Raw genomic sequence first — 23332 nt, forward strand, 5'->3', positions numbered from 1 at the left:
TGCTCCATGGTGTTTTTGCTGCCTTTACCAAACAGAGCGGATGGAGCTACTCTCCATTCACGGAACATAAGACTAACATTCAAGGACAGCAAAGTCTTTCATGAGCTAAACTGGCAAGAGCAGAGCATATAGTATGGTTGAAAAGCACTGACCTTCTGCTTGATTCGTTCTGCTCATCTCTGCAAATAGAGTCACTGTGGCAGGTCACCTCTTTTACCCTCGGAGAGGCTCTATTCTTGCAAAACAGCTCTCACTTGGTCATGAAAGGAGTGTGAAAAAATAATTATAGGGATTAGCTAGTGAATAGCACATCTTGTATCGTTGTGGTTTGATGAAAAAAAACTGTAATGGAAGAGGAGTTACATATAGGGTGGATTTTGATTGTGGTGTGTTCCTCTATACATTGACAATGGACGATGATGAACAATGCATCAAGAGACTCAGCTGTCACCCAGGCTTAAATAACAAATTGAACTGATTTGTGCATGCCAAGATTTTATATTGAGTTAGACACAAAGTAACTCTAGGCTCAATTATCTACAAGAACATTAAAAAACTGTGTTTATTCAGCAAAGGACTCTCTCTGAGCAACAAGTCCTGTTGAAGACATTAAAGATCCCACATCTTAGTATGTGGAGGAAAAGAGCTACTGACTTGCTGGTTATATGTATGTGAAACCCTCCCAGAACACACCCTAAAATTTCAGTGAATCTAGTCCTTCTCACAGCCACACAGACAGGGGTAACATTTCCATTCCTGAGGAGCCCCTGTTGTCATCCTTTCCCTTGCATATGACATATGGCTAGCCTATAGGAAGTAGCAAAGGTGGTGGGTGTTCTGTGGACTCTGGAACCGATTAGACATTACTCTTGAGGTTTCCTGTATTTGAACACTTTATGTTGGGCAGGCTACCCCCCATGTGTTTCTGGAATGGAGGACATAAGTACTGGGAAGGTACCTTCTTCTGAAATGCTGAAATTCCTGTATTATCCTATGAAATGCATGTTTACAATAGCTAAACAGTGTTTGGGACAACTTGGGTAGATTTTTGTTATCATTTCTGCCTGTGTTTTCTCTGCTTCACTTGCTAGGTGTATGTGTGGCTAGCTGGAATACTAGTATCTATGGTACAGCTAGCTGCAGTCATCACTGCTGTGCTTCTTGGCTGTCTCTCTCATCTTTCCATGCCCCTCACCTGACTGAACATGTGGTCTACAAGCTATTGAGTTTGTTCTCTAATATTTCCTAGTAAGCAAAAACCTGATGAATATGCTATATTTGAAGTTAGTTAAATGAAACTGCTAATTTTCTGTGGGAAGGGTGAGGAGAACAAGAGGCAAGGGGGGCAACTAAACATAAGGCTTTTTAACTAAGACGGTGGTAAAACACTGGAAGGGTTTGCCAAAATAGCCTGCAGTGCCTCAGTCCTTGTAGATACTCAGGGCCCAGTTAGATGTAGTCCTGAGAAACCTGCTGTAAGAAACCCTGCATGAGCTGGACTGCCAGTCTCAGCTCATCTCTGATGCTGTGGCACTCTCACAATAAGGCATAGGTTCATCCAAAACAGTTACACTGCTCAAATATTTCTTGAAAATTTGGCACAACCTCCTTGGAAATGGGGTCTCATAAAGTAAATATTTTCTGGGTTTGTCAATACAGAAGGGTGATTCACCTAAAACCAATACTGCTAAAATTTAAAGTGCTGTCTGAGTAACCAGCAGTCACCTATAAGACTACAAGAATTCTCTACTTGCCACATGCTATTAGCTGCATTAAAGGAATGGGATGGCCTCAGTGCAGGCAGCTCTGCTGATTTTGATTTGTTTAACTAGAGTTAGCTCCTTTCAAGATGGTTCTTTCCTTCTGACTAAATCTGGAGGATAAAATTAAGCATCAGCAAACTCAGTGGCAGAACTTCCACCAATTTAATTGGAATCAGGATTCCTTGCATGGTTGAAATACTCACAGCTTTTTTAAGTATTTTCTAATAGTGTTTTGCTTGGAAAAGATCTAGATGTTCATGAGGAATGTGGGTTTTGGTAAAGTGTGATAAATATTTTAGTCACCAGGAGAAAAATGCTGAAACTCTGAAATCTGTGCACAAATCCAGTTTTATTTCAGTTTTCTTCTTCATTAACTATACAGAATACTTTGGGAACTGGATATTAGCTGAACTAAGTATGATTAGTCTTGTTAAAAGCCAAATCTCTGTGCAATCAATTTTGAAAATCACTGTGCATGAAGCACTTCTCTGCTTCTATTTAAAACAAGATCTGAAAAATTAAACTGTAAAAAATAAAAATAAAATATGCACAAAACTATCGAGATGGCCTAGAGCATTAAAACATAAAAGACTTAATTAAACAAAAAGCTACTGTTAGTTGTATCTAGTGTACATAGGTACAAGTGACTGGAAGCTTAGAAGTTTATATAGTTACTAATTACATTGAGAGCATAAATACCCATAGATCTATTGAGAAGTGTCAGATGATGTTTAAAAATCCTATTTCTGATATTCTCAGTGTGATATCAAAAGTGCAGTTAAAAAGAGGCTAGAATTAGAAAACAAACTACTTAATTCTGACAGGAGCCTAAGACAAGGCATCTAACCTCTGAAGTAGTTTATGGCACTAGTGAGCTTAGTGTCCCATAATCGGCATTTGCTTGAGGAAACTGCAGGTGGCCTGGAAGCTTCCCTACTGTACTCTTCAATGTACAAGGTATCAAAATATATCTGGCTGTCGACCTTAGCCATGCAAGTCTTCTGTCCCTGGTTAAAGATTCAGCAGGTCTTATGCAAATGCATGCTGGTGCTTCTCAGTTGTTCTCCTGTGGCACTGCTGTTGCCTAAAAGGAAAGAGAGAGGTTGTTATTTCAGGGAAAGAGATAGTCACCACCTATTTCACAGTCTCATCATGGACCTTTGTTTCCAGAGTAGCTCAGGACCTTAAAATACTTACAGCATTTATTTTCAGTTCTTCTTGTCAGAGTTTTGTGAAAGGCAGTATGTGCCTGACAGAATCACCCTGTCCATTGGCTGGCTCTGTGTGACCATGAGTAAGCCCAGGACAGAAGGGACTGCTGAGGAGTGCTTCCTCCTTCAGGCTGTGTTCTCTCCCAGATAGTCTACTCTACTTCATTTTGACAGAAACTGCTTTAATGTACAGCTTGGAAGACAGGTTGCAAAAAGATATACTACCTCCCCCCAGCAAAATTCCTGGCAGCAGGGACTGATGTGCTGAGACATGGAAGTCAACAAAATCAGTTGTACCTCAGTGAACTTTCCTATTGGTATTCTCATGGTTTGTACCTGAATCGTGCAGTTACTTCTCTGGGCAAGTCCTTTGACACACATACTATTTTTATTATTAGGCCTATATAACTTATTATGTATTTACTGGAGAGCTAGTTAATCAAGACTTAATCATGGCCAGAAGTCACTAGGGATTTACCCTTGTGTTTTACCCGCAAAATAATTAAGACAAAGAGGAAGCAATGAATATGCTTTAGTTAGGCAGATCTTCTCACTCATAAAAGATACACATTATACATTACACATTATACAATATATACATTACATTAGTCTCCTGGTATTTTTTAATTTAAAGCTCTCTGTCTTCCTCTATCCTTTTGTGATCTGGGAAGCAGAAGAAAATCAGAAGAAAATTTGCTTTTCCAGTCAGCTTTCCAGAAACCAAGTAACTGAGACTAGAAGAGTTTTGTAGAATGAAGTCATTTCAGGCGGTGACATGGCCCAGCCTTGCTACCACTTTCACCCGTACTGGAATTCCATTTACAGGAACTCATGAAAGAGACTCAATGATTAGTATTTACCTCTTTCCTGTAAGCCAGATCCAGTTTCCCACAAAAGGTACAAACAGTGCCAGAGGGTTAAGATCAGAGCAGGAAAACAGTCCAAGTTAAAACACCTAGTCTCACTTACTATCTTACATACTTCGTATTCAATAAAGACTTAAAAAGAAAGCAAACACTAAATCCTTGCATTAGTTTTGTTCAACATTTTTCCACAATAATTACTCTTTAAAATCTGAATTATAAATTCAAGTTTACTTTCTCAAAGACCTTTCAAACTCTGGAAGGTCAAAATTTGTGTTTCAGCTGTTCGGTGATGTGACAGACTTCAAAGAAATAAATTACATCATACTTGTTAACTATATAAAAGTTTAACTGGATCTTACTAAGGACTCACTCTAGGAAGATCCTGAGCCCTGAATTTCTGGATTCAATGGAAGATGAAAGTGTTCAGTATCTAACAAAACAGTCTTTGAACCTCTGTGGCTGAACATCAGGAATCAGTCCTTTTTCCATATATAAGTAGTTATATTTCCCAATGCATGGAATAGTGCTGAAAGGAATCCTATTAACCTCTCCCAGATGTCCTTGCTTGGTCACCCTAAAAATAACCTTAAGATTTCTTTCCTATCCAAATAAAATTTCATGCCATTGCCCAAGAATGCAGACAAAAACCAGCCTCCTCTCCGTTTCAGAACGAGTCTTACTGTGTGAAAGCTGTGATTTTAAATAATTAAATTTATTAGAGAATTCTTTACTTTACAGTAAGCTACCAGATTTAAAACCTCTGACTTGAAATGTGATGCTTCACCTTTGGCAGAGCAATTTAGTCAGGAAATGTTACACCTGACTAAAGCTGTCCAAAACAACATAGCTACTTCACAGTTTTCCATTGACTAGGTTGCATTTACCGTCATTTGCCTGAAGATGCTTAGCTAGCAGCAAACTTCTCATTAATCCTCCTCTCTGCTCAGAACTGATCTGATGACGAAGAGGAGGTAAGCTACAAAGCAGAGAACTACACACAAGAGAAGTGCAAATAGACAAATCAAGCTGTACTTGGAAACAGATTTTATGCTGGTCCTAAATGGTGCTCCCCCAGGAAGGGCAGAGCTGCCAGACATCCTGCCTGTCCTGAGGCACTGGGGCCCTGCCCTGTGCAGGCGAGAGGGCAGCCCCTGGCACTGTCCTTGCAGGGGCTCAGAGCCCAGTTCTAGATGAATAGCATGTTATCTCATACTTACACAGACAGTCCTTTCCCCATACTGGCTGTAGAAAGTCATCGTGACTTTGTGCTTGTGTCCAGTCCTCTGATCGAAGGTGTTACAGGTGTCAAAGGGTGGGCTGTACAAGTGCAGGCTAACAGCAGTCTCTGTGTGGCTTATGTTCTCCACACGGTGCAGGCCGATGGAGTCTACGCCAGCCAGGGCATGGAACAAGAAACTGTATTAGCAGGAAGATCTAAGGAGACCTTAATTGCCTGGAAAAATGCTTTCTAAACTGAAAGTCATGAGCAATTAGGCATGCCCGCACTTTTATGGGTAACAAGTAACTCACTACAGGGAATTTGACTCCTGTTCTCTAGCACAGATTTCTAAATATACTAATAATTCCAAATGAGTTACTGCCTCCCACAGTTCATACAATTTCTGGATTATCCATCACAGGATAAAGGCCAATAGGAATCCCAAGAAGCGTAAGGAAGACCATACTGTCAGTAATTTTCTAGCTCTCATTTCCAAGGGACTTCCAGTTCATTTACCCTAGGAAAGCTGTTGATATAGATGCTTCAGAAGCAGGAAGGTTTGTGTTTCTAAAAATTAGGAAGACATTTTATGGGGAAAAAGCCTTTGTATTGCTAATCCTTACCTAAGTAAGAAGAATATCAGTCACAGTAAGAATCAGCTGCATGCATTTGCGACATGGACTTATGGACAGGGGTATAGTTGTCTTCTACTACAGGCATCTGTTTCCTAATTAATCCTCTCAGTTTATTGGGTTGGAGAACAATCTTTAAATTTGTTTGTTTTTTTTTGAATAAGGTGACAAATTAGTAGTGACTGCCATACTTCCAATCATAACTGAATAGTAAACATAAATGAAGACATAGCAAAACAAGGCACTGTATATTGTGTGGTTACTGCATTGGTGGAGTAGAAATCAAGCTATTACATAGAAATGTAAGGTATGAAAAATCACATCCATGAAACAAACCATGTCCATTCTACACTGAAGTGGAGTTTTTGAGTTCCTTAAAAGAAACTTTGAATTTAAGTTTATGATCGTGCTGTAAAAACAACTCAGGCTTTTGTACTTGAATTTTTTATGTAATACCTAGACCTATATTGTGCAACATAGGCATGATACCCTGAGAGTCATGAGTACACTCTGAACACTACATTTGAAAGGTAAGACCTAAGTGTTGTTAACATACTTTATTTATAGAGGATGCAGTGTGTGTGTGTGTGGGGAAGTCCTAAATCTGTGCTCATCATTCCAGAACCCAAATAAACAGAGTTTAGTGAGTTCTAACATTTAAGTTAGAAGCATGCAATAGAAACGTGAAGACATTTACTACTGATGTAGTTATGGTGATCAACACACTGTCAGTATTTTCCTTCTGCTTGTTTAACACATTATGTTTAAACCAAAACATCTGTTATGAAACATGGCAGAGATCCAAACTGCCTTAGAGAACTGAATATGAAATTTTAAAAACAACCAAGGAAGTTTTGGATCAGATGCACTCAGTGTGCGGTTGTTTGCACTGAAAAGAACTGCATAGGTAAGAAAACCTGATGGCATTTGAGAACCCCTGTCCCTGGAATGGGAACATCAGCAGATGTGTCAAGATCCTTTTTGTGTTTCCTGCCCTATTGATTTTGTGCCACTTAATGTGGCATACCTTCAACAGAGGGCTGCAGAACACCAGTCTTTCTTCCCCAGTGCCTTACCCTGGCTAACTTCATAATCCAACATGAGGCTTCCTCCAGCTGGGAAGTTCCCAAGCTCAGCCCCACCAGGTGTGTCCTCCAATGTTTAACCCATGACATAAAAGGCAGATGACCCACTTTGCTGGTGCTTGACCTTTGTTCTGTCAAACTCATTGCTGTTCAGCATGATGTGCAGTGTCTTTCATAGCACCAGAATACATTACACCCAGATGGCTACTCCAGGTTGACCTCCAGCATAACACAGAGTGGTAATAGCTACAGATACATGTGATGGCATGGATTTAGGAACCTAGGCAGTCTTACTGGTGGTGTCCTCGTCATTCTCAACACCTGTGTAATCAGACAATTTTTTGTAGATTGGGAATTTCAATTCTGCTGACACTGCACTTCAGTCTTTTGTTGATTTGGACAAGAAGTAGCACTGAGAATGGGGGCCTCTGCTCGTGGCTGATCCATTTATTTCATAGACAGGTTTTACATTATTGACATAGATTTTCCATGACTGTGCAAGAGGTTTATTTCTTTGGAAAAAAGCAAGGTGATTAAGCTATCTAAACTTTGGTTCTCTTATATCTTAGAAAATACTATTCAAGGTCTTTGTTTACAAGCAGTTTTAGTCATTAGAAGCATGGTGCTGAAAGGCTGATTTGTCTAGAGGAGATATCCAGCATATTAGAGAATCAGGCAATTACTGCAATGTCTTAAGAGTGAGTTAAAAGAACATTTTTGTTGCGGATGTTTTACTGAATCTAAATACAGGTTTGTGAAGAATCTAGAGAGTCACAATCTTAAACTGTTCAGAAAGTATTATACTGTTAAAGGTAGGAGACTAGAGAGCAGATGAACTCTTCTTTTAGGAATAGGACTCATGGTAGGTAGTTGTCAAAACAAGCTTAATAGCTTACCATTAATGTAGGCACATTGATTGTCCCTCAAAACCCGTTCAGATTTCTTAGTCATTTCACCATTCCCTTTTTTTTCAGGCCATTGAAACAGAGTCTCCTTTAGATTTCCCTGGAGGATCTTCATAAAGCAGTGTGAGTCAGTGTGATCATGGATGCTGCTATATATGTAAAAAGAATAACCAAACTCAGTGTGATATGCTTATTTAATTTCAGTACAACAAACAAGACAGATGACATAGCACATTGTACTTAGACAGAAGCCTTAGAATGAAATTCCATTGCACAGGAGTCATGCATTAAGGTATGCCTACTTAAAACTGCTACTTTAGAAAGGTATTGAGATAAGCTCGCATACAGCAGGATTAGAAGAATAGCCAGATATTGATCAAACCAAGACTTTGACACAGAGAAATACAAAGAAAGTCTAGGGAAGGAGTAGGACAGAAAATTTCTTCAGAAATTCAGAAACTCTTCTGCACCAAGAAACAAAATGATGCGTCCACCATGATTCCAGGCAGAGGCTGGTATAAACTTGCAAGTATACCTGATATTTGCTCCAAAAACAGGAAGAAATGAGCTAATTCTGCTTAATTTCTATGGTCTCTTTACTGCTGGGGTGCACAGGCATTGCTGAAGAAAAAAATGCGGTACTTCTCACTCTGATAGTACTAAGTACAACCAGCTACACTGACCTGTTTATTTTCCTGGCAAGACATGAAAAACCAACAGGATCTGTTTTGTTTGCTTACTTGATCTGTCTTCTTGCTCTGAATTGTGTTTTAATTACTGCATTTGGAGACTATATAAGGACTAGATATGTAGTGTGGTTTTGGCTTTTCTTTTCTTTAAATATTGTACTGACTGTTATAGAAATCAATGGGATTATGACAAAGGGAGAGCTCATCAGTCATCAGGGGCAAGGGAGAAGGGGGAATTTGATCCTCCTGGAATGAGTTTCAATCAAAAACTCGTACTCGTACATTACTGTTTCTGGTAAACAAACAACAGCATTTGTTACAAACTGAGATGCCAAGAGACCAGAGCTTGCTTTAGGCACAGAACAGTTTACAAATGCCACGTTGTCGTGGTCCTTCCACAGACCATGAGAAAATCTGATCCTTTTCATTTAGGAAGCAATAACAATTTATGGTCTCGGTCTAGCTCTAGCAAATTCTCATCCAACTCAAACACTGTTTGACACAAATTACAGGCTTTATGGGAATAGCCCAGAAGGAGTAGAGGTGGTGGGCTCGGTTCCTGTATCACTCTGAGTATGACGATATGGCATCCCCTAAAGAATACTGTAAATGTTCAATTGCAGCAAACAAAAAAGTGTTCCAACATCTCCTTAGTTTTTCTATTTAGAGGTAAGAATATCCAGTCAAAACACACAAATTTTGTTGTTCCCTATTTTGCTTTAGCAAACACTCCATGAAAGACCCTCCTCACACTGTGTAGGACTACACAACCAAGTTACAGTCTGTGTACACAACTCAGGAGGCCACATCAGCAGTATGGTCTGTTTTGAAGAAGGAGATGGGATATATGAACCTGAAGAAAGCCAAGTATGACAGTGAAAGACATGGTGGATTTATATGTTTGCTAAAACCATAGTCTTTGAATACAAACCTGCCATGCCCTTCACCCCAACACAAGATCATCAAGTTGAACTTTCCATTTCCATTGTCCACAAGATTTCTTGTGTACCTGAAATACAAAGTGTTTGCTTTTTAATGTACTGATATGCCTATAAAAGACAAAATTATACAAATAAATTTATGAAAGAAGGTTGTGACATATAAAAATCCCTTTTCTTTTTTGTTCTTGAAATCCAATTTTTATTTAGAAAAAAATGAAATTGTATTTCTAACTTTTTTTTTTTTTTGGTAAGCGTTGTTTTTCTAGGAAGGAGAAAGAAGTAGATATCTAATATTTTAGAATTATATTTCTTTTGCATTACATAGATGACTGGAGTTTGGGAACTGTGAGTCTGAGACTAGAGTGGTAGACAGGATCAAATCAAAATAGTTATTGAATGAAGTCACTTCAGCAGCTGGCTTATAATTAGAAACAGAGGACTGCAATGAAACAAGAAAAATACATAGTTACATTCTTCTGCAGCTCCTTTTCCGATATTCTTGGCTTTCCTTCTGTTACACAGCACTCTTTTGTACAAAGCCAAAAAAACCAAAGAATGAAGATGTTAGGCTTCCTGTACATGGTCCTCTCACTCTGTTCCTGAAAGTTCCCTTTCTTGTACTGTAGCATTTTTGTGTGGATAAAGCACCTGTGAGGGAACTTTTGCCAGTATCTACTTCTAAACTAAGTTTATCATAGCAAAATTTCTTTTAAAAAAAAATCTTATGCTTGTTCCTTTTTTCTCTCCTGCAATCCTCCCTTGAGCTGCTGCTCATCTTGTTCTATTGAAAAGGTCACTGGATAAAGAACTGGGATCTTGCTCTATGCATTACTTTACACAGTGTGGCTCTTTTGATCTGGGGCTGATGCTTCTAGCTGATATGGTACAAGTAACCCCGTGGGACCTTCAAATTTCAATTTGGCTGTAGTCCTGACTATTTGCTCTTTACTTTGCCAAATAAAGAAAATATTTATGTGGATGATGGGACACCTCAGCCTCTCCTGAAAGATGCAAGCAAGGGCACACAGAAAGTGCACTGATGTCAGCTGAATGCTTTCAAATTAGCATCCCCATAAGACCACCTCTATTTTACTCACAATAAACTACTTCCAAAGCATAACATCTATGTCTGTATGCTGCCTCTCACTGCATCCACAATCTGTGTATGTATCAGGTAGGTATCTTTTTATTATGATGTCAGAACATAAGATCTGGCTGGCTATAAATAAATAACTAACTAAATAAATAAATAAATAACTAAATAAATAAATAAAAGGTTACCATGCATTCTTCTAATGTTAACACACTTTATTTTCCTGATGCTTAGTTTCCTATGTTCTGTTACAAATTTCATGATTTGTCCTGAATGGAGGATGGCCAAAACGAGGTGAAAGGAGGCTAAAGAAAAGTCAAGCCAGAATGATGTTTGCATAATAGCAGGGTTAAAAAGAAAAAGTTTTGGGGTGTGGGGGATATGTTTGGCTTTTGGTTGCTGGATAGTTTTTTCTTTTTCTTTTTTGTTCCTTCTTTTTTTTAAGGAAACACTCGAATAAAATGCATTTATCTTGTCGTTTAAGACAGAGAAGTCAACAATGACAGGAATAAATCAGTTGTTAACAAAGCAGGAGCGAGTTAAAACCCTAATGTGTATTTTCCTTCCTACCGGCGAGCAGCAAAAAGTCTCGACCTGCACTACGCCGCAGAAGGACGAGACCGGAGCACGGGGGCCGGCGGCACAACCCCGTGGTAAGGCAGGACATGCAGCCACGGACACCCAACACCCGCTTTGCGCGGGTCACTGCGCCCCCTCCCCAGCATCCGCGCAACACCCGCGCCGCCGATGTGCTTCTCCTGGGCTCTTTCCCCCTCTTTATTTATGTATATATTTATTCGTCTATTTTGGTTGCTTAGGCAAGCTTCTCTTTCTCCCTCGGGACATCCCCGCGGCCGGAGCGGCGCCGCGCCCCGGCGGTGTCTCGGGCAGAACCGCGGCCGGGGGCCGCCGGGGCCGGTGCAGGGCCGGGTGCCCGGTGCGGGGTCCCGGTGCGGGGTCCCGGTGCCGCCGCCCGGCCGTGCCGCCGGTGCCGCCATTGGCCGCGGCCGCCCCGCCCGCTCCCCGCCCCCGTCGCCTCCCGGCTCCGGCTTGTGCCCCCCGGCCCCCCGCCCCGGGGCCTCTGCCCTTCGCCCCCTCGGAGGGGCTGTCGGCTGGGGGTGTGCGCCCTGCGTCACGGCGGTCCCCGGTGCCCGTTCGCGGCTCAGCCCCGCCGCCGGCACCGCTTGCGCGGCCGGGGGTCTCCGTGTTCCGTGCTGTTCTGTACCTGTACTGGTCGAATTTGGCGTATTTCAGCCACTCCTCGGGGTTGCTCTCGTACGACTCCATCAGCGCCTGCACCTCCTCCACGCTGACTTTGTCCTCGGCGAATATCTTGTGGAGGATGCGGACCAGCTCCTCCAGGCTCTGCGCCTTCCACGTCTCGGTCTGCACCGGCTGCTCCATCGCCGCCGGTCGCTGCCGTGCCGCCGCCAGCCGCTGCCCCTGCCCGGCCCCCGCCGCCTGCCTTTATGCGCCGGGAGGCACGGCGGGAGCCTACACCGCCCCGGCGGGCGGGCCCGTGGCCAGCGAGCCCGTCCCCGGGAGCGCGGCCGCCGACCCCGGCGGGCGGGGGCAGCCGGGGGTGGCTGCCCGCGGTGCTGCCCGAGCGAGCGGGGCGGGCGCCCGGCGCTCCGGTGTCCCCGGCAGGAGGAACGGGAGAAAGAGCTGTCGCTGCTGGGCGGAAAGCATCTCCCCCTGTCCCTGCCAGGCCTCTTCATCCCTTCTCGACAAGGTCTGCGGCTTACAAAGCCTGCCGCTGCCTCCATTGCTTATACCACAGGTTGATTTGAACAATACATCTAGGAGCTCTATTGAAAAGCAAAACAAGACACACAGCTATTTGAATCACACAGAAAATTGCTGCCGGAGGTTTCCCACAGAGAGCCTGCCCGTTGAAAGTGCTGTTTCTTGAAAGCCAGGGCACTCTGGAATCACATTTAGAGCTGCCGTGACCACTAGCAGTCAGAGTGACATCTAGAAACAGGCCATGCTAAGACAACAGACGGTCCTTGCACTCCTCACTTTGTCAAACATATATACTGGCAGCAGAGCAAGCAGATGCCATGCCAGCCATCTTCCTTCCCACTTAATAGAATGTTAGTTAGTCACGAATTCGGGCAACAGAATTCACTATATACCATAGAACTGTATTTTAAGAAAATCCATCTTTTCTTTCTATAAAAAAAAAAAAAGAAATAAAAAATGGTTCAGCTCTTTAGGTCTGCCTGATGATAGTGGAGCTGGAAGTAAGCAGATTGGTGGTGTGAGTTGCTGTAGCTCTGAGGCTTAAAGGTTCTCACAACACCAGCAGCTCATGATTTCCCTTACAGTTACACTGAAGGATTTCTAGTGTTTTCCCTCCTCTTTCCCTGACCTGTATATGAAGTAGGTGTGACAAAAAGAAGGACCATTAATAGAGTAGATATAACATGAGAGGCTGGATGAATTTCTGGCTTCACTGCAGTCAGGAATACTTTTCCAGTTTTAAATGGGGCTGGGATCTAGCACACTGAATGTGACTGAATGTACTGAATAGGTCCACTGTCAGCTATCACTCAAGGACCTCTCCGGGCACACAGAAATCAGACCCCACCTTATAAGGGGGTGTGTGTGTGTGAGAGAGAGAGAGAGAGAGAGAAAGACAACTGTGATGATTTCAAGCAAATTTTCAAAGGTCTGAGAGAACCTAAGACTACCCAAAATCTCTGAAAAGCAACCAGGATACCCTGCAATTGATCTCAGCAGCTAATGTGTGGTTAAAGGAGGAAACATCCAGTCTTCCTGGGACAAATGGATGTAATGAAGAAATGCATCACCTCCCTTGGTAACTTGTTCAAACCCACAGTTAAGAATGATTCCTTTATTTCTTAGTGAAATTTGCCTCAGGTCTAATTTAGCTAGTGGTTGGTGGTATCAAAACATTGTATTGGCAAGTAGCACGTTTTTCAGTACTTGCCTGAGTAGTCCCATACAGCACCATTAAAACAGCTTTTTTTGCCAAGAGTTAGAATTAGTGTGAAATATCCTATGTAATTTTTTTCAAAGGCAGAATTCATATTATTTTGGTGGTTGTCAGAAGCACCACTCAAAAGGAATAAAATGTCTTACAAGAGTAAGTTGTTGTAAGGATCACCAAAATGGGTTCTGAAATGAAACGTGAGGTACATTTTCAAATATTTTTTTTATTCTGATATTCTGATGTAAATTATTTTTCAGGAGTTATAATACATCCCTGCTTATGTGCTTGGTGCTATTTCCCTGGTACATAGATCCAGGGGGAAAAAGAGAATTATGCCTCTCCTGTTAATCCCTGAAGCCTCAGTACTTCAATTCCTTTGCCACAACATTGATGGGATCATTAGTGATGCTGTCAAATACCACTTGTAAAAGCAAAAGGACGTTTTATATCTTCTGCTGTTACAACTAAGGGAGCAGGCTGGATCTGCTTATTGCAGTTTCAAACTGATGCTGTTTATTACAGCTCATCTATACTTCTGTACTATTTGTCAAAGTTTTTTCCTTGATTACCAAAACATCAAATTTCTCTAGTAGTAACAGAAACTGTTATTTGCTCCTATTCAAAAGTGTTTAGGTTTTCATTTTGAATCATTCAACATTACTTGTTGATTCTCAAAACTTCTATAGGAGTTGATTACTTGACTGCATGAACACCAAAAGGAACAATATTCATGTCTCTCCAGCTTTTGTTTTTGCTAATAACCTATTGACAGAAATGGCACAAGGATCTGAGCACATACAGCAGTCACTGAAAATTTAAAATAAGAAGAGAGCATTGTAATCCACACAGCATGGAACTTATTTTCACATTATAAAGGAGTTTGTAGGATTTTATGCACTTTTATTGCTGGAAATCATATACTGTTAGCCCTGTAGAAATTAACTATTGCAGGTATTTCTTAACTGTCCTATTAAAACCTTGTCTTGGAAAATGGGAGTTTGGGCTTTAACTACAAAACCTTTGCTTTATGTACAAATGCCAAACCACCCCACCGTTACCCAGAAGACAGGTGTAAGCAGATCTAGCAATCATTGGGCATGACATCTAACCCCAAGACAGACTTCCCAGGTGAAGCACCCAAACACACACTGGCACATCATCTCCTATTGGAGAGGAGAAAAAACAGGTTTTTCTCATGCTTTATTGAGGAAAATCTTCAATTAAGATTGATGGAATTAATGAACCCTAGCATTAAAAACTTTGCACCATGTATTGGGCCCAAACATGTAGCTTGTGACTGAAGACTTTATTATACATCTTGTAATTCCAAACAAAAGTTGTGGGCTGGTTGAAGGTGGGATCCAAAGTCTCTGAATGACCAGACTCTTGCGGCAAGCAACTATGCCGTGTCTCTTTGGTCTGTTAGCCTGGCCAGATAATAGCACTTCAATCCAATAATGAGTATTTAAGTCTCCTCCTCCAGATAGAGTGGCTTTTACCCTTTTACTAAATCATTCCTTTATTTAGTCCCCATTCACCTAAGTTTTTTTATGATTGTAGGGACGGTTTTTTAAAGAGAAAATCTGGATCAGCCACTGTAGTGCAAGGTTGGAGGCCACATGACTCTGAGTAGTCACGATTCAATGTAGCAGTGCAGCTGTTCCTCAGTCATATAACCTGGAAAGTGAGACTGATCCCTCAGCACTTTACAGATCTTGCATGAGAAGCTGCTGCACGCACAGCAATTCTCAAGAAAAGCTTGAGAACAAACCGTTATCAAATAGCATGCAGTGAAACATCATCAGACTAAAAACATGCAGTAATCCATGACTGAAATGAGGACACCACATACAAACTCATGCCATGCACTGAAAATACCTACAACTACTAAAAGGCATGTGCACTGCTAAAGTAAAAAAATAAAAAACAACAAACCAAACAATGCAGTGAAGAGCTGCAAAGTATTAAACCACACAGCACAGAAAGGACTCTTGACTCTTGGAAGAAATCAGTTTGATTCACTTTTGGCGGGACATTAGTGCACAATGCACAGCTATAAATAAAATATAAAATATTGACATTTCTCTCCATGAGAAAAACACTTGAAAATAAGTTACTGTTTCTTTCAATTTGTGATATTTATATGAGAAATTTAAAGTGCTGGCTAGCCTTCACTGCATTGGCAATATTTATCGTATAGTTCTGTTTGGAGCCCTTTTTTCCTTTGAGGTTTCCTGTTTCAGAGTGGAAGGGCTCTTAAAACGTTTTAGTTCCCAAGGGTTGCTAGGGTTATTAGTTCTGTTACCAAACTGAGTTTGAGGGAAAGACATTTTTGTTTGCTTTCATGTCATATACTTGCAATGGATTTTTGCAATTGGAATATGTAACTCTGACCTCCATTTTTTTAAGATTAGGCCCTCAATGGAATTATATTTTAACACTGTATTGTCTCAAGTCTAATTGATACACAGACATATATAAACAATTTGCATGTGGAATTATTCCATAGGATGATACAAAGCAAGGTGACTAAGACTCTTGCACTATTTTTTTAAATTTTATTAAATAATGTTCATCATCCACTTTTAATAAAGAAAAGTATGAGTGAATTGAGATGTACAGGTAGTGCTTCATCACCACCTATAATCTGCATCCTTAACAAAAAACATTGCTGAATGTAGCTATTGGTAGGCATTTAGAGACAACTGCATGGAAGAAAACTGGAGAACCATTCAAAAAAAGTTCCTAGATTGCTCTTGAAGTTTTAAGAGTGACAGTTGTTTTTCTTCCCAAAGTTTAATTTTTCTCAATGTGTATAGCAGGGATCAAATCCCATCTGAAATCAGCACTGTGTACCTAGCAACAAGTACCCCAAGGACTGATCCCTGGCACAGAGGCCAGCTTGCAAAGGACAGTTCACATCCACATTATTTACCTTTTAAGCTCCACAGCAGGCTGATCACGTCCAAAGTGCCCACCAGAAGTGGTACCTTGCCAACTCTTGAACTGTGCACAGGCCAAAATCTGTGCCAGCAACTGTTCTAACAACTAACTGTACAGATGACTGAGTCACAGTGCCCCAGAAAATCTGGCACTACCAAGTCTAGTGACATGGATGTAGTGTGACAGGCTTGACATTAAGCCTTTAACATACTTATTTTGGTCTCTCCTAAGTCAACAGCTGATTCATTCAACCTTTCTTAACCTTCCATTTTAGGATGAAACAATCTCTAAATGAGTTTTTGTCTCTAGATATTTTAGCTTCAAAGGACTTCTGACTAAAATACAGTGAGGTGCACCTGACATCTCATGGCATTATGGCTATTGAAGCAAGAGCAAAGCAGGGACAAGAAAAATCTGTAAATTTTTACAATGTTTAGCCTTGGAACATTAAATATGGTGCTAGCAAAGCTGAAGTATGGTCTCTGCAAATAAGAAACATATTTTACATGTTTTCTTGTCAAGTGTTTTTCTTCTCTTGATGATCCAATATAAAACTATGCTGAAAACACTTCTTATCTTTTAATGCATGTTGCATTTTATACAAGCTCGTAGTAGTCATAATCATCATGAAACCAAGGCATTTTTGCACCTTTTTTTCTCTCATCTCCAGGATGAAAATGTAGTATGATAATGCCTTGAAAAATCTTTGTACAACATCCCTGAACAGTAACTCTGACTTCAGGGTGGTCAAGAACAACATAAGCCAAAAACTTGTGCAAAAAATGGCAGAATTTGATCTGCAAAATGAGCATGAACAGCAAGAATGGGTTAACAGAAGCCACTTTGGAGTTGAGAAGGAGTTTTGAAGAATGGATGTGTGAATTTCCAACCCACAACCTTGAATTTACCGTAGATCAGTACATTCAAGATTATGTTGTGGGGTTAATTAACACAGACATATCCTCTGTTAAAGTCTTAGCAGTAGTTTTTGGAGACTTGAAAGATGACATTTGCTCAGTATGTACATAGGTGACATATGTATTTTATCATTTCATTCCTGAGGTAACTTTAGTTTCATTCGGCTCCTTCACATTTTCCATGTGCTTTTTAGTTCAAGCTACAAATTACAATTTTATAATTAATGCTAGTCTCTAAACCATTACAATAGTACACATAAATAATGCCTCCCAGTTTAAAGGGTTTGAACCCTTTGAACCCTACAGAGAGGGTTATCAGGCATTGGAACGGTCTACCCAGAGAGGTGGTGGATTCACTGTCCCTGGGGGTTTTTAAAAAGAGACTGGACGTGGCCCTTAGTGCCATGATATAGTAATTGGAGTTGGATCAGGGGTTGGACTTGATGATCTCGGAGGTCTTTTCCAACCCAATCTATTCTATGAACCTGGTGATTATTAACTTGAAACAGGATAACTGAATTTTGCATAACACTATTATTTAGTATCAGGATGTTGTGAAGTCTTTGCTAAAAACAGTATAAACATTTTCTTCTACAATACTTTATTTACTTCTCAGTCTTTAAAAATTAATCTATTTACTGAATATTCCCAATTTGCCCTTTCTGTTAATTCAATTACAGAAAATCAAGTGAATTAAACTATATTACAAATATTGGCAGTTCAGTGCTGTAGCATCTTTGGGTGGAACACTATACTGAGTAAATCTACACTTCTTTTTGTCTTGTACAACTCTCACAGACTTGTCCGAGAGTCAGCCCTTACTTTGATATCATTTTTCTCCCACTCTAGCAATTGAGATCACTTAAAGGATAGTCACCACTTTTGCTCATACTAGATACAGTTCATGTTCTACTTTAGATTTTCATGTTTCCAATTTACTGGAAATACTATTTTTAAAGATATAAGAATTTCAGGATCATCTGTGATTTTAGATGCTATAATGTCACTTTTTAAAAGGTGAGATTTAACATATATTTTGCAACTGTTGTCTTTTGCAAATTCTACAAGCAACTTACTGGGAATCACTTATTTGTTCACTCAAGACATTTTCTACTTGACATATTTGCAGTCTATTCTGTTATTTAAAATTATGAACAAGGAGAAGTTTCTGCCACTTAAAACAGTCACACCCTAAGTCCAGGCAGAGCGAGCCCATGGTCCTTAAAGAGCTACCAGACACAAACAAGCACTGACTACCTCCCCAATGAAAGAAGGTACAAAACTACACAGAAAAGTGGCAAAAAGCAGGACTGTCTCTGTAAAGAAGGTACAGAAGTTAGATGGGGGAAATTAGTAGAAGTGAAACTGGTAGTCATTAGAAGGAACAGAATAAAGGCAGCCACTTAAGAGCATTGAGGAAACAGAAAGCAAGAGCTGGATTAGACACTGTATACTGGTAAACTAGGGGCAAAGAAATAATTAGTTGGGATTGGAGAAAAATTAAGAGCAGAAAAAATGCTGGAGCAAACAGTAATAAATAAGTATTACTTGAGGAACAAGACGAATCTTAAATAAATGAATAATTCAAATCTTCATGAGTAAGTTATTCAGGTCCAAAAATGCATGTGGTGAACAAAAGAAATCCAAACCATTACTGTGGCTTTCATGTTACTGGACTATGACATTTCAAGGAATTCTGGTAAACGATTTTTTTTTTATTCAACTTCAGAGAATAAAAATTATCTACAGATTCAACATAAATCACAATGTTCTACCTTTAGCTGGCATGATACAATGACATACAGTTCGCCTTCATTTCAGGATCTTAATGTGTTTTTATTATTTTAAAACCAAACCAAAACACAACCTCCCTAGATACACACAAACCAACCAACCAAATACACACACACAAACCAACCTTGTTGCATCACTTCTGAAGAGTAAATTTGCAGTTTATCAGTAGTTTCATTTGTTAAGATCAAGTGAGGTGAAAGGTACCAATAGAACATTCTTCAAAGAGAACCAGACTAGTAGCTTATCTTAGGTAAACATATGGTCACATGGGAGAACAGACTACTTATATTTGTAAGGACAGCAAGTGGACATGCTACGAAAAAGATTGAAACAAAAAAATCTAGGAAAAACGATGCAAATACCTTTGTCCTTGTGTACCCTCTAGTGGCCGGCAAGGTTGTGCTGGCCTTACAGTACCTGAGCAGGCAATTTCCTCCACAAGGCAGAATCAGAGTGCTTACCTCTGCAATAATTCTCTTAAATAGATGGAGATTCATGAGATCCAGGTGATGAGCAAGCAAAAATATGGATTATTTGAAGTTTTAAGTTTACAGCCAATTCTGCCTTGTTAGCTTAACCCAGTGAATCCAGGTTTTTCACTTAAAGCATGGTAAAATATATTGAGGTATTCACACAGCAAGGATTCAGGGCATGTGTCTGTGTAACTGTGGCACACATGGCATGCTGCACGCAAACTGCAGCAACATCGGGAAGGTAAGCTGAGTATTAGTTCTCCCCAAGTCCTCTGAGGGTAGAAAAAATCCAATACACAGGTTGCAGAGCCACATATGTATGAAATAGCAGTGAACAGTTCAAGACTACTGTAAAAACACCCTTTAAACTGGGACAGGCTGTTTTGTCTGTATGTGCTGAAGAACTGGATTACGTCAGGGACCAAAACTTATCCACCATAAGAACATTATGCAAGAAAACAACTAACATTTAATTTAGTTCAGCTTAAACAAACATTAAAGACTGTAATACAGACATTTAAAATAAACCCACAAAACCCCCATCTCTCATACCCAAACCCTCCAACAAACAAAAGCAAAGGTCAGTACCTTAGTCAAGGTACCAAGACCTCTCCATGATGACACAAACCCCCAACCACCCCTCTTTGTCATGACTTAGCAAAAGGATGTAAAGTGCACTCTGTTTTGTTGGTGGACCATGCATCTGGTGAAACACGAAAATTACACCAATCAAAATGAGAATATATAGAGTAGGTTTTTAGCACCTCATGTCTATTTGTCCGTGAACTGAAGATGCAATAGCTAGTTGCATCATTTAACTAAAGATGCAAGTCATTAAACAGTATCAGAAGAAACACCTTAACAGCTGCTGAAGCATTCAGGCTTCAATAAATCACTACACAATTTGTGTGGGAGGAAAGTATTTTGAGGCCTATTCTTATCCTGTGCCATGTAAATAAGGTACTGACACTACCAGCAGTATGAAGGCACAGAGTGAAGTAGTTAGACTGTATACCAATACCTACACATCATGAGAAAAAAAAATCAAAATACTGTCTTGAAATGACACGAGATAATGCATATTCAGAACGCACAAAACAGACACACATGTCAGAAGCAAACTGAATCCCAGGCCATATGTACAACAGACATCACTTTTAATAAAAAAGGTACTTTTATCTTCAGTACAGCATACATACAGAGGCATCCAGCCAGTCCTCCAGACAACTGAAATAGCTTCCCTTCAGATACAGCAATTAAGAAGTCAGCAGCAAGAGAGCTGGCTCTACTCTACAGATTGCAGGTGTTTCTTCTGCACCTCAGATGCACATCAGAAAGAAGCCACATGATCAGACAGCCAACGCAGCTCTTTGCTTATGCTATTCACCTGCATCATACAGGCACAGGCATAAACACAAAAATCCTTCTTGCCATGTGTTTACAGGTTGAGTTTAAGACAGTCCTTCTTCCATTTTTGAAGAGAATATCTGAACAACTCTATTGCCTGTTGTTCATCCCCATGCCTGAGTTTTGCAATAATGCAGTACTAGCTTGCCATCACTTCCAAAACACTGCAAGAAAACACAAAAACATGAGCTGTTACATTTATTCATGGGCTAGCATATACATGAAGCAAAACCCCTCCCATCAGGTAAAACGTGTCATGGAATATTGTTACTGGTAAGAAAGCTCTCCATCATAACAGTAGGCATGACAACATACTGCATGTGAAAGAATGCATTTCCAGAGGCTGTGTGAAGCCACATCTCTTTAGATTGCATTCATACAGATCTGTGAATATCAACTACACTATATTAAATGCAAACTATTACTGCTAAGGGCAGTAACAGATTTCAAGTGCCAGAAGTATACAGATAAATCTTGCTAAACATATTTGGAAAGGTTATTTAAGATGAAAGTCACCTCATAGAGGGTCCCAACTTCTTGGTCTGGAGATGGAGCAAAAGACTGGTTTACATATATGAACTGCAACAAAACAAAAGAGAAGAGATGGAGATCTCACATACATCTCATAGGGAATACAGAAGAAACATTCTGTATTCTTTTACAACCTTTACAGCACACTACCAATTAGTATCTTCACTTCAGCGTGGAGGGGCAATGTGACTTCCAGGAGTCACCTCTGTCTGGCCAACCAGATCAAGTCAAAGTAAGCATGCTGACTTCCTTTTCCTGCAAATTGACCCATTAGCCTCCCATACAGAAGCACAAAGTGAACTCATTGGCTTAGTTCTTACTCCTATTTCAAGCATCCAAACCATTCACACTATTCCAGATTTGGTCAATTAGAATTATTTTATTCTTTTTTCAGGTCATCCTTCTCACTTCCTACTCCAAATGCATTTACACATATAGTAGAGACTTCACAGTGTCAGAAACATCCTCTGCAGTGCGAGGTGGCAATGGGTAGTGAGGCCTCATGTGCTATTCCCAAATAACTGCTATAAAATTCCTATGGCTTTGCTCCTGAAACCACACAGGAAGGCTATGTACTCCTTTTTTTTTTTTTTTCCCCCCAAGAAATGAGATCACAGTTACTGAATCAAATTGTTGAGAATATCCATGAACAGTTAATTCCTGAACTATCACTTTTCTCTGAGATACTAAGCCCTGGGAAAGGGAAACCCAGCAAGACTTTCAGGTGAAAGAGAAGGCTAGTGAAATCCTTTATGGCTATATACTTAAATAAGACTCTGCAGACTAAGAACAGAATGATTTCATCTACACTTTAGTTGGCTACTTTAATGAATCTAGCTTTAACCTCATATCTTAAATTAAAACTTTGAAGTTTATAAATGTTAAGAGTAAAACAACAAAAGTTGTGCAATTGTATTTCCAGCTCTTCCAACATTATCACAAGGTCACTTGAACTTGTGAAGGGTTCCATGGGAGGCAACCCATACATAATACTGGCAATCTGCTGCCTATCTGTGAGCACTTCCCAGCTACCCATTTGAAAAGACAAATCATCCTATGACAGTAACTAAACTGTTTGAGATGTAAGTTTTGAAGGAAACATACATTCATATTTAGAAGGTTAATCTCAAACACTTTGGACTTTTTCCCAAATACCACATCCGTGTACCCAACTTCCACAGGTGCAGTGTGCACAAAAAATGTTTCCCTGAGACGCAGCACTGCCCAGCGGCCACACAACTCTGCCCGGCAGAAGCTGAGCACACCCAAGCTGCACTGCCACAGCTCCCCTCAGTGCTACACTTGGGATAGTTCTCCTGGTGTGCCTCCTAAAAGCTTCCTGCTGGAAGCTGCAGCCTGGAATTCCAACAGTGTCCCTGCAAGATATGACAGCTCCCGCCCGGCGCCCGCCCGTACCAGCTGCTCGGAGGCCATCAGCTTGAGGAACTTCTTGATGAAGTCCACGAGGCCCTGGATGGTGCGGGTCCGTTCCACCGCCCACTTCTTGGTCTTCATGATGGGGGTGTCGCCCACGGCCTTCAGCAGCACGTCAACTGCGGGGAAGGGGCGTCAGACCAGGGCCCGCCCCCAACACCGCCCATTGGCCCGCTCCGCCCGCCCCCCGTCGCCTATTGGCTGGCGCGCCCGCCCGTCATCGCGCGCGCCCGCCCCGCCGGCAGCCCCCCCGCCCCATTACTTTTCTTCTTCGCGTCGCCCGCGGGCTCCTCGGTGCCCGGCGACCCGGCCGCGGGCGGTCCCGGCTCGGCGGCCCCCGCCGCCGCTCCGCCCTCCGCGGCCTCCTCCCCGCCGTCACTGCGGCCGCCGCTCTGCGGCGCGGCAGGCTGCGGCTGCTGCTCCTCCGCTTCCGCCATGATGGGGCCGCAGCTCCGCCTCCGCGGGCGGCG

The 23332-nt window shown here is 41.1% G+C and overlaps 2 protein-coding genes across 2 annotated transcripts; both read right to left on the reverse strand.

Annotated features, from left to right (window-relative positions):
- Positions 1 to 2093: 2093 nt before the first annotated feature.
- Positions 2094 to 11893, reverse strand: CDO1 (cysteine dioxygenase type 1). The gene is made up of 5 exons (XM_064641153.1): positions 11630 to 11893; positions 9302 to 9379; positions 7673 to 7830; positions 5058 to 5227; positions 2094 to 2847 (listed from the first exon to the last, which is right to left on the reverse strand). Exons 1-5 carry the CDS (start codon positions 11806 to 11808, stop codon positions 2818 to 2820), a joined length of 615 nt encoding a protein of 204 aa, XP_064497223.1. The 5' UTR covers positions 11809 to 11893; the 3' UTR covers positions 2094 to 2817.
- Positions 11894 to 20630: 8737 nt separating this feature from the next.
- ATG12 (autophagy related 12) lies at positions 20631 to 23323 on the reverse strand. The gene is made up of 4 exons (XM_064641158.1): positions 23125 to 23323; positions 22845 to 22981; positions 21414 to 21476; positions 20631 to 21061 (listed from the first exon to the last, which is right to left on the reverse strand). The coding sequence occupies exons 1-4, from the start codon at positions 23297 to 23299 to the stop codon at positions 21002 to 21004; spliced, it is 435 nt and encodes a 144-aa protein (XP_064497228.1). The 5' UTR covers positions 23300 to 23323; the 3' UTR covers positions 20631 to 21001.
- Positions 23324 to 23332: the final 9 nt, after the last annotated feature.

The sequence above is a fragment of the Pseudopipra pipra genome, chromosome Z (assembly GCF_036250125.1).
Source record: "Pseudopipra pipra isolate bDixPip1 chromosome Z, bDixPip1.hap1, whole genome shotgun sequence".
NCBI lineage: Eukaryota > Metazoa > Chordata > Aves > Passeriformes > Pipridae > Pseudopipra > Pseudopipra pipra.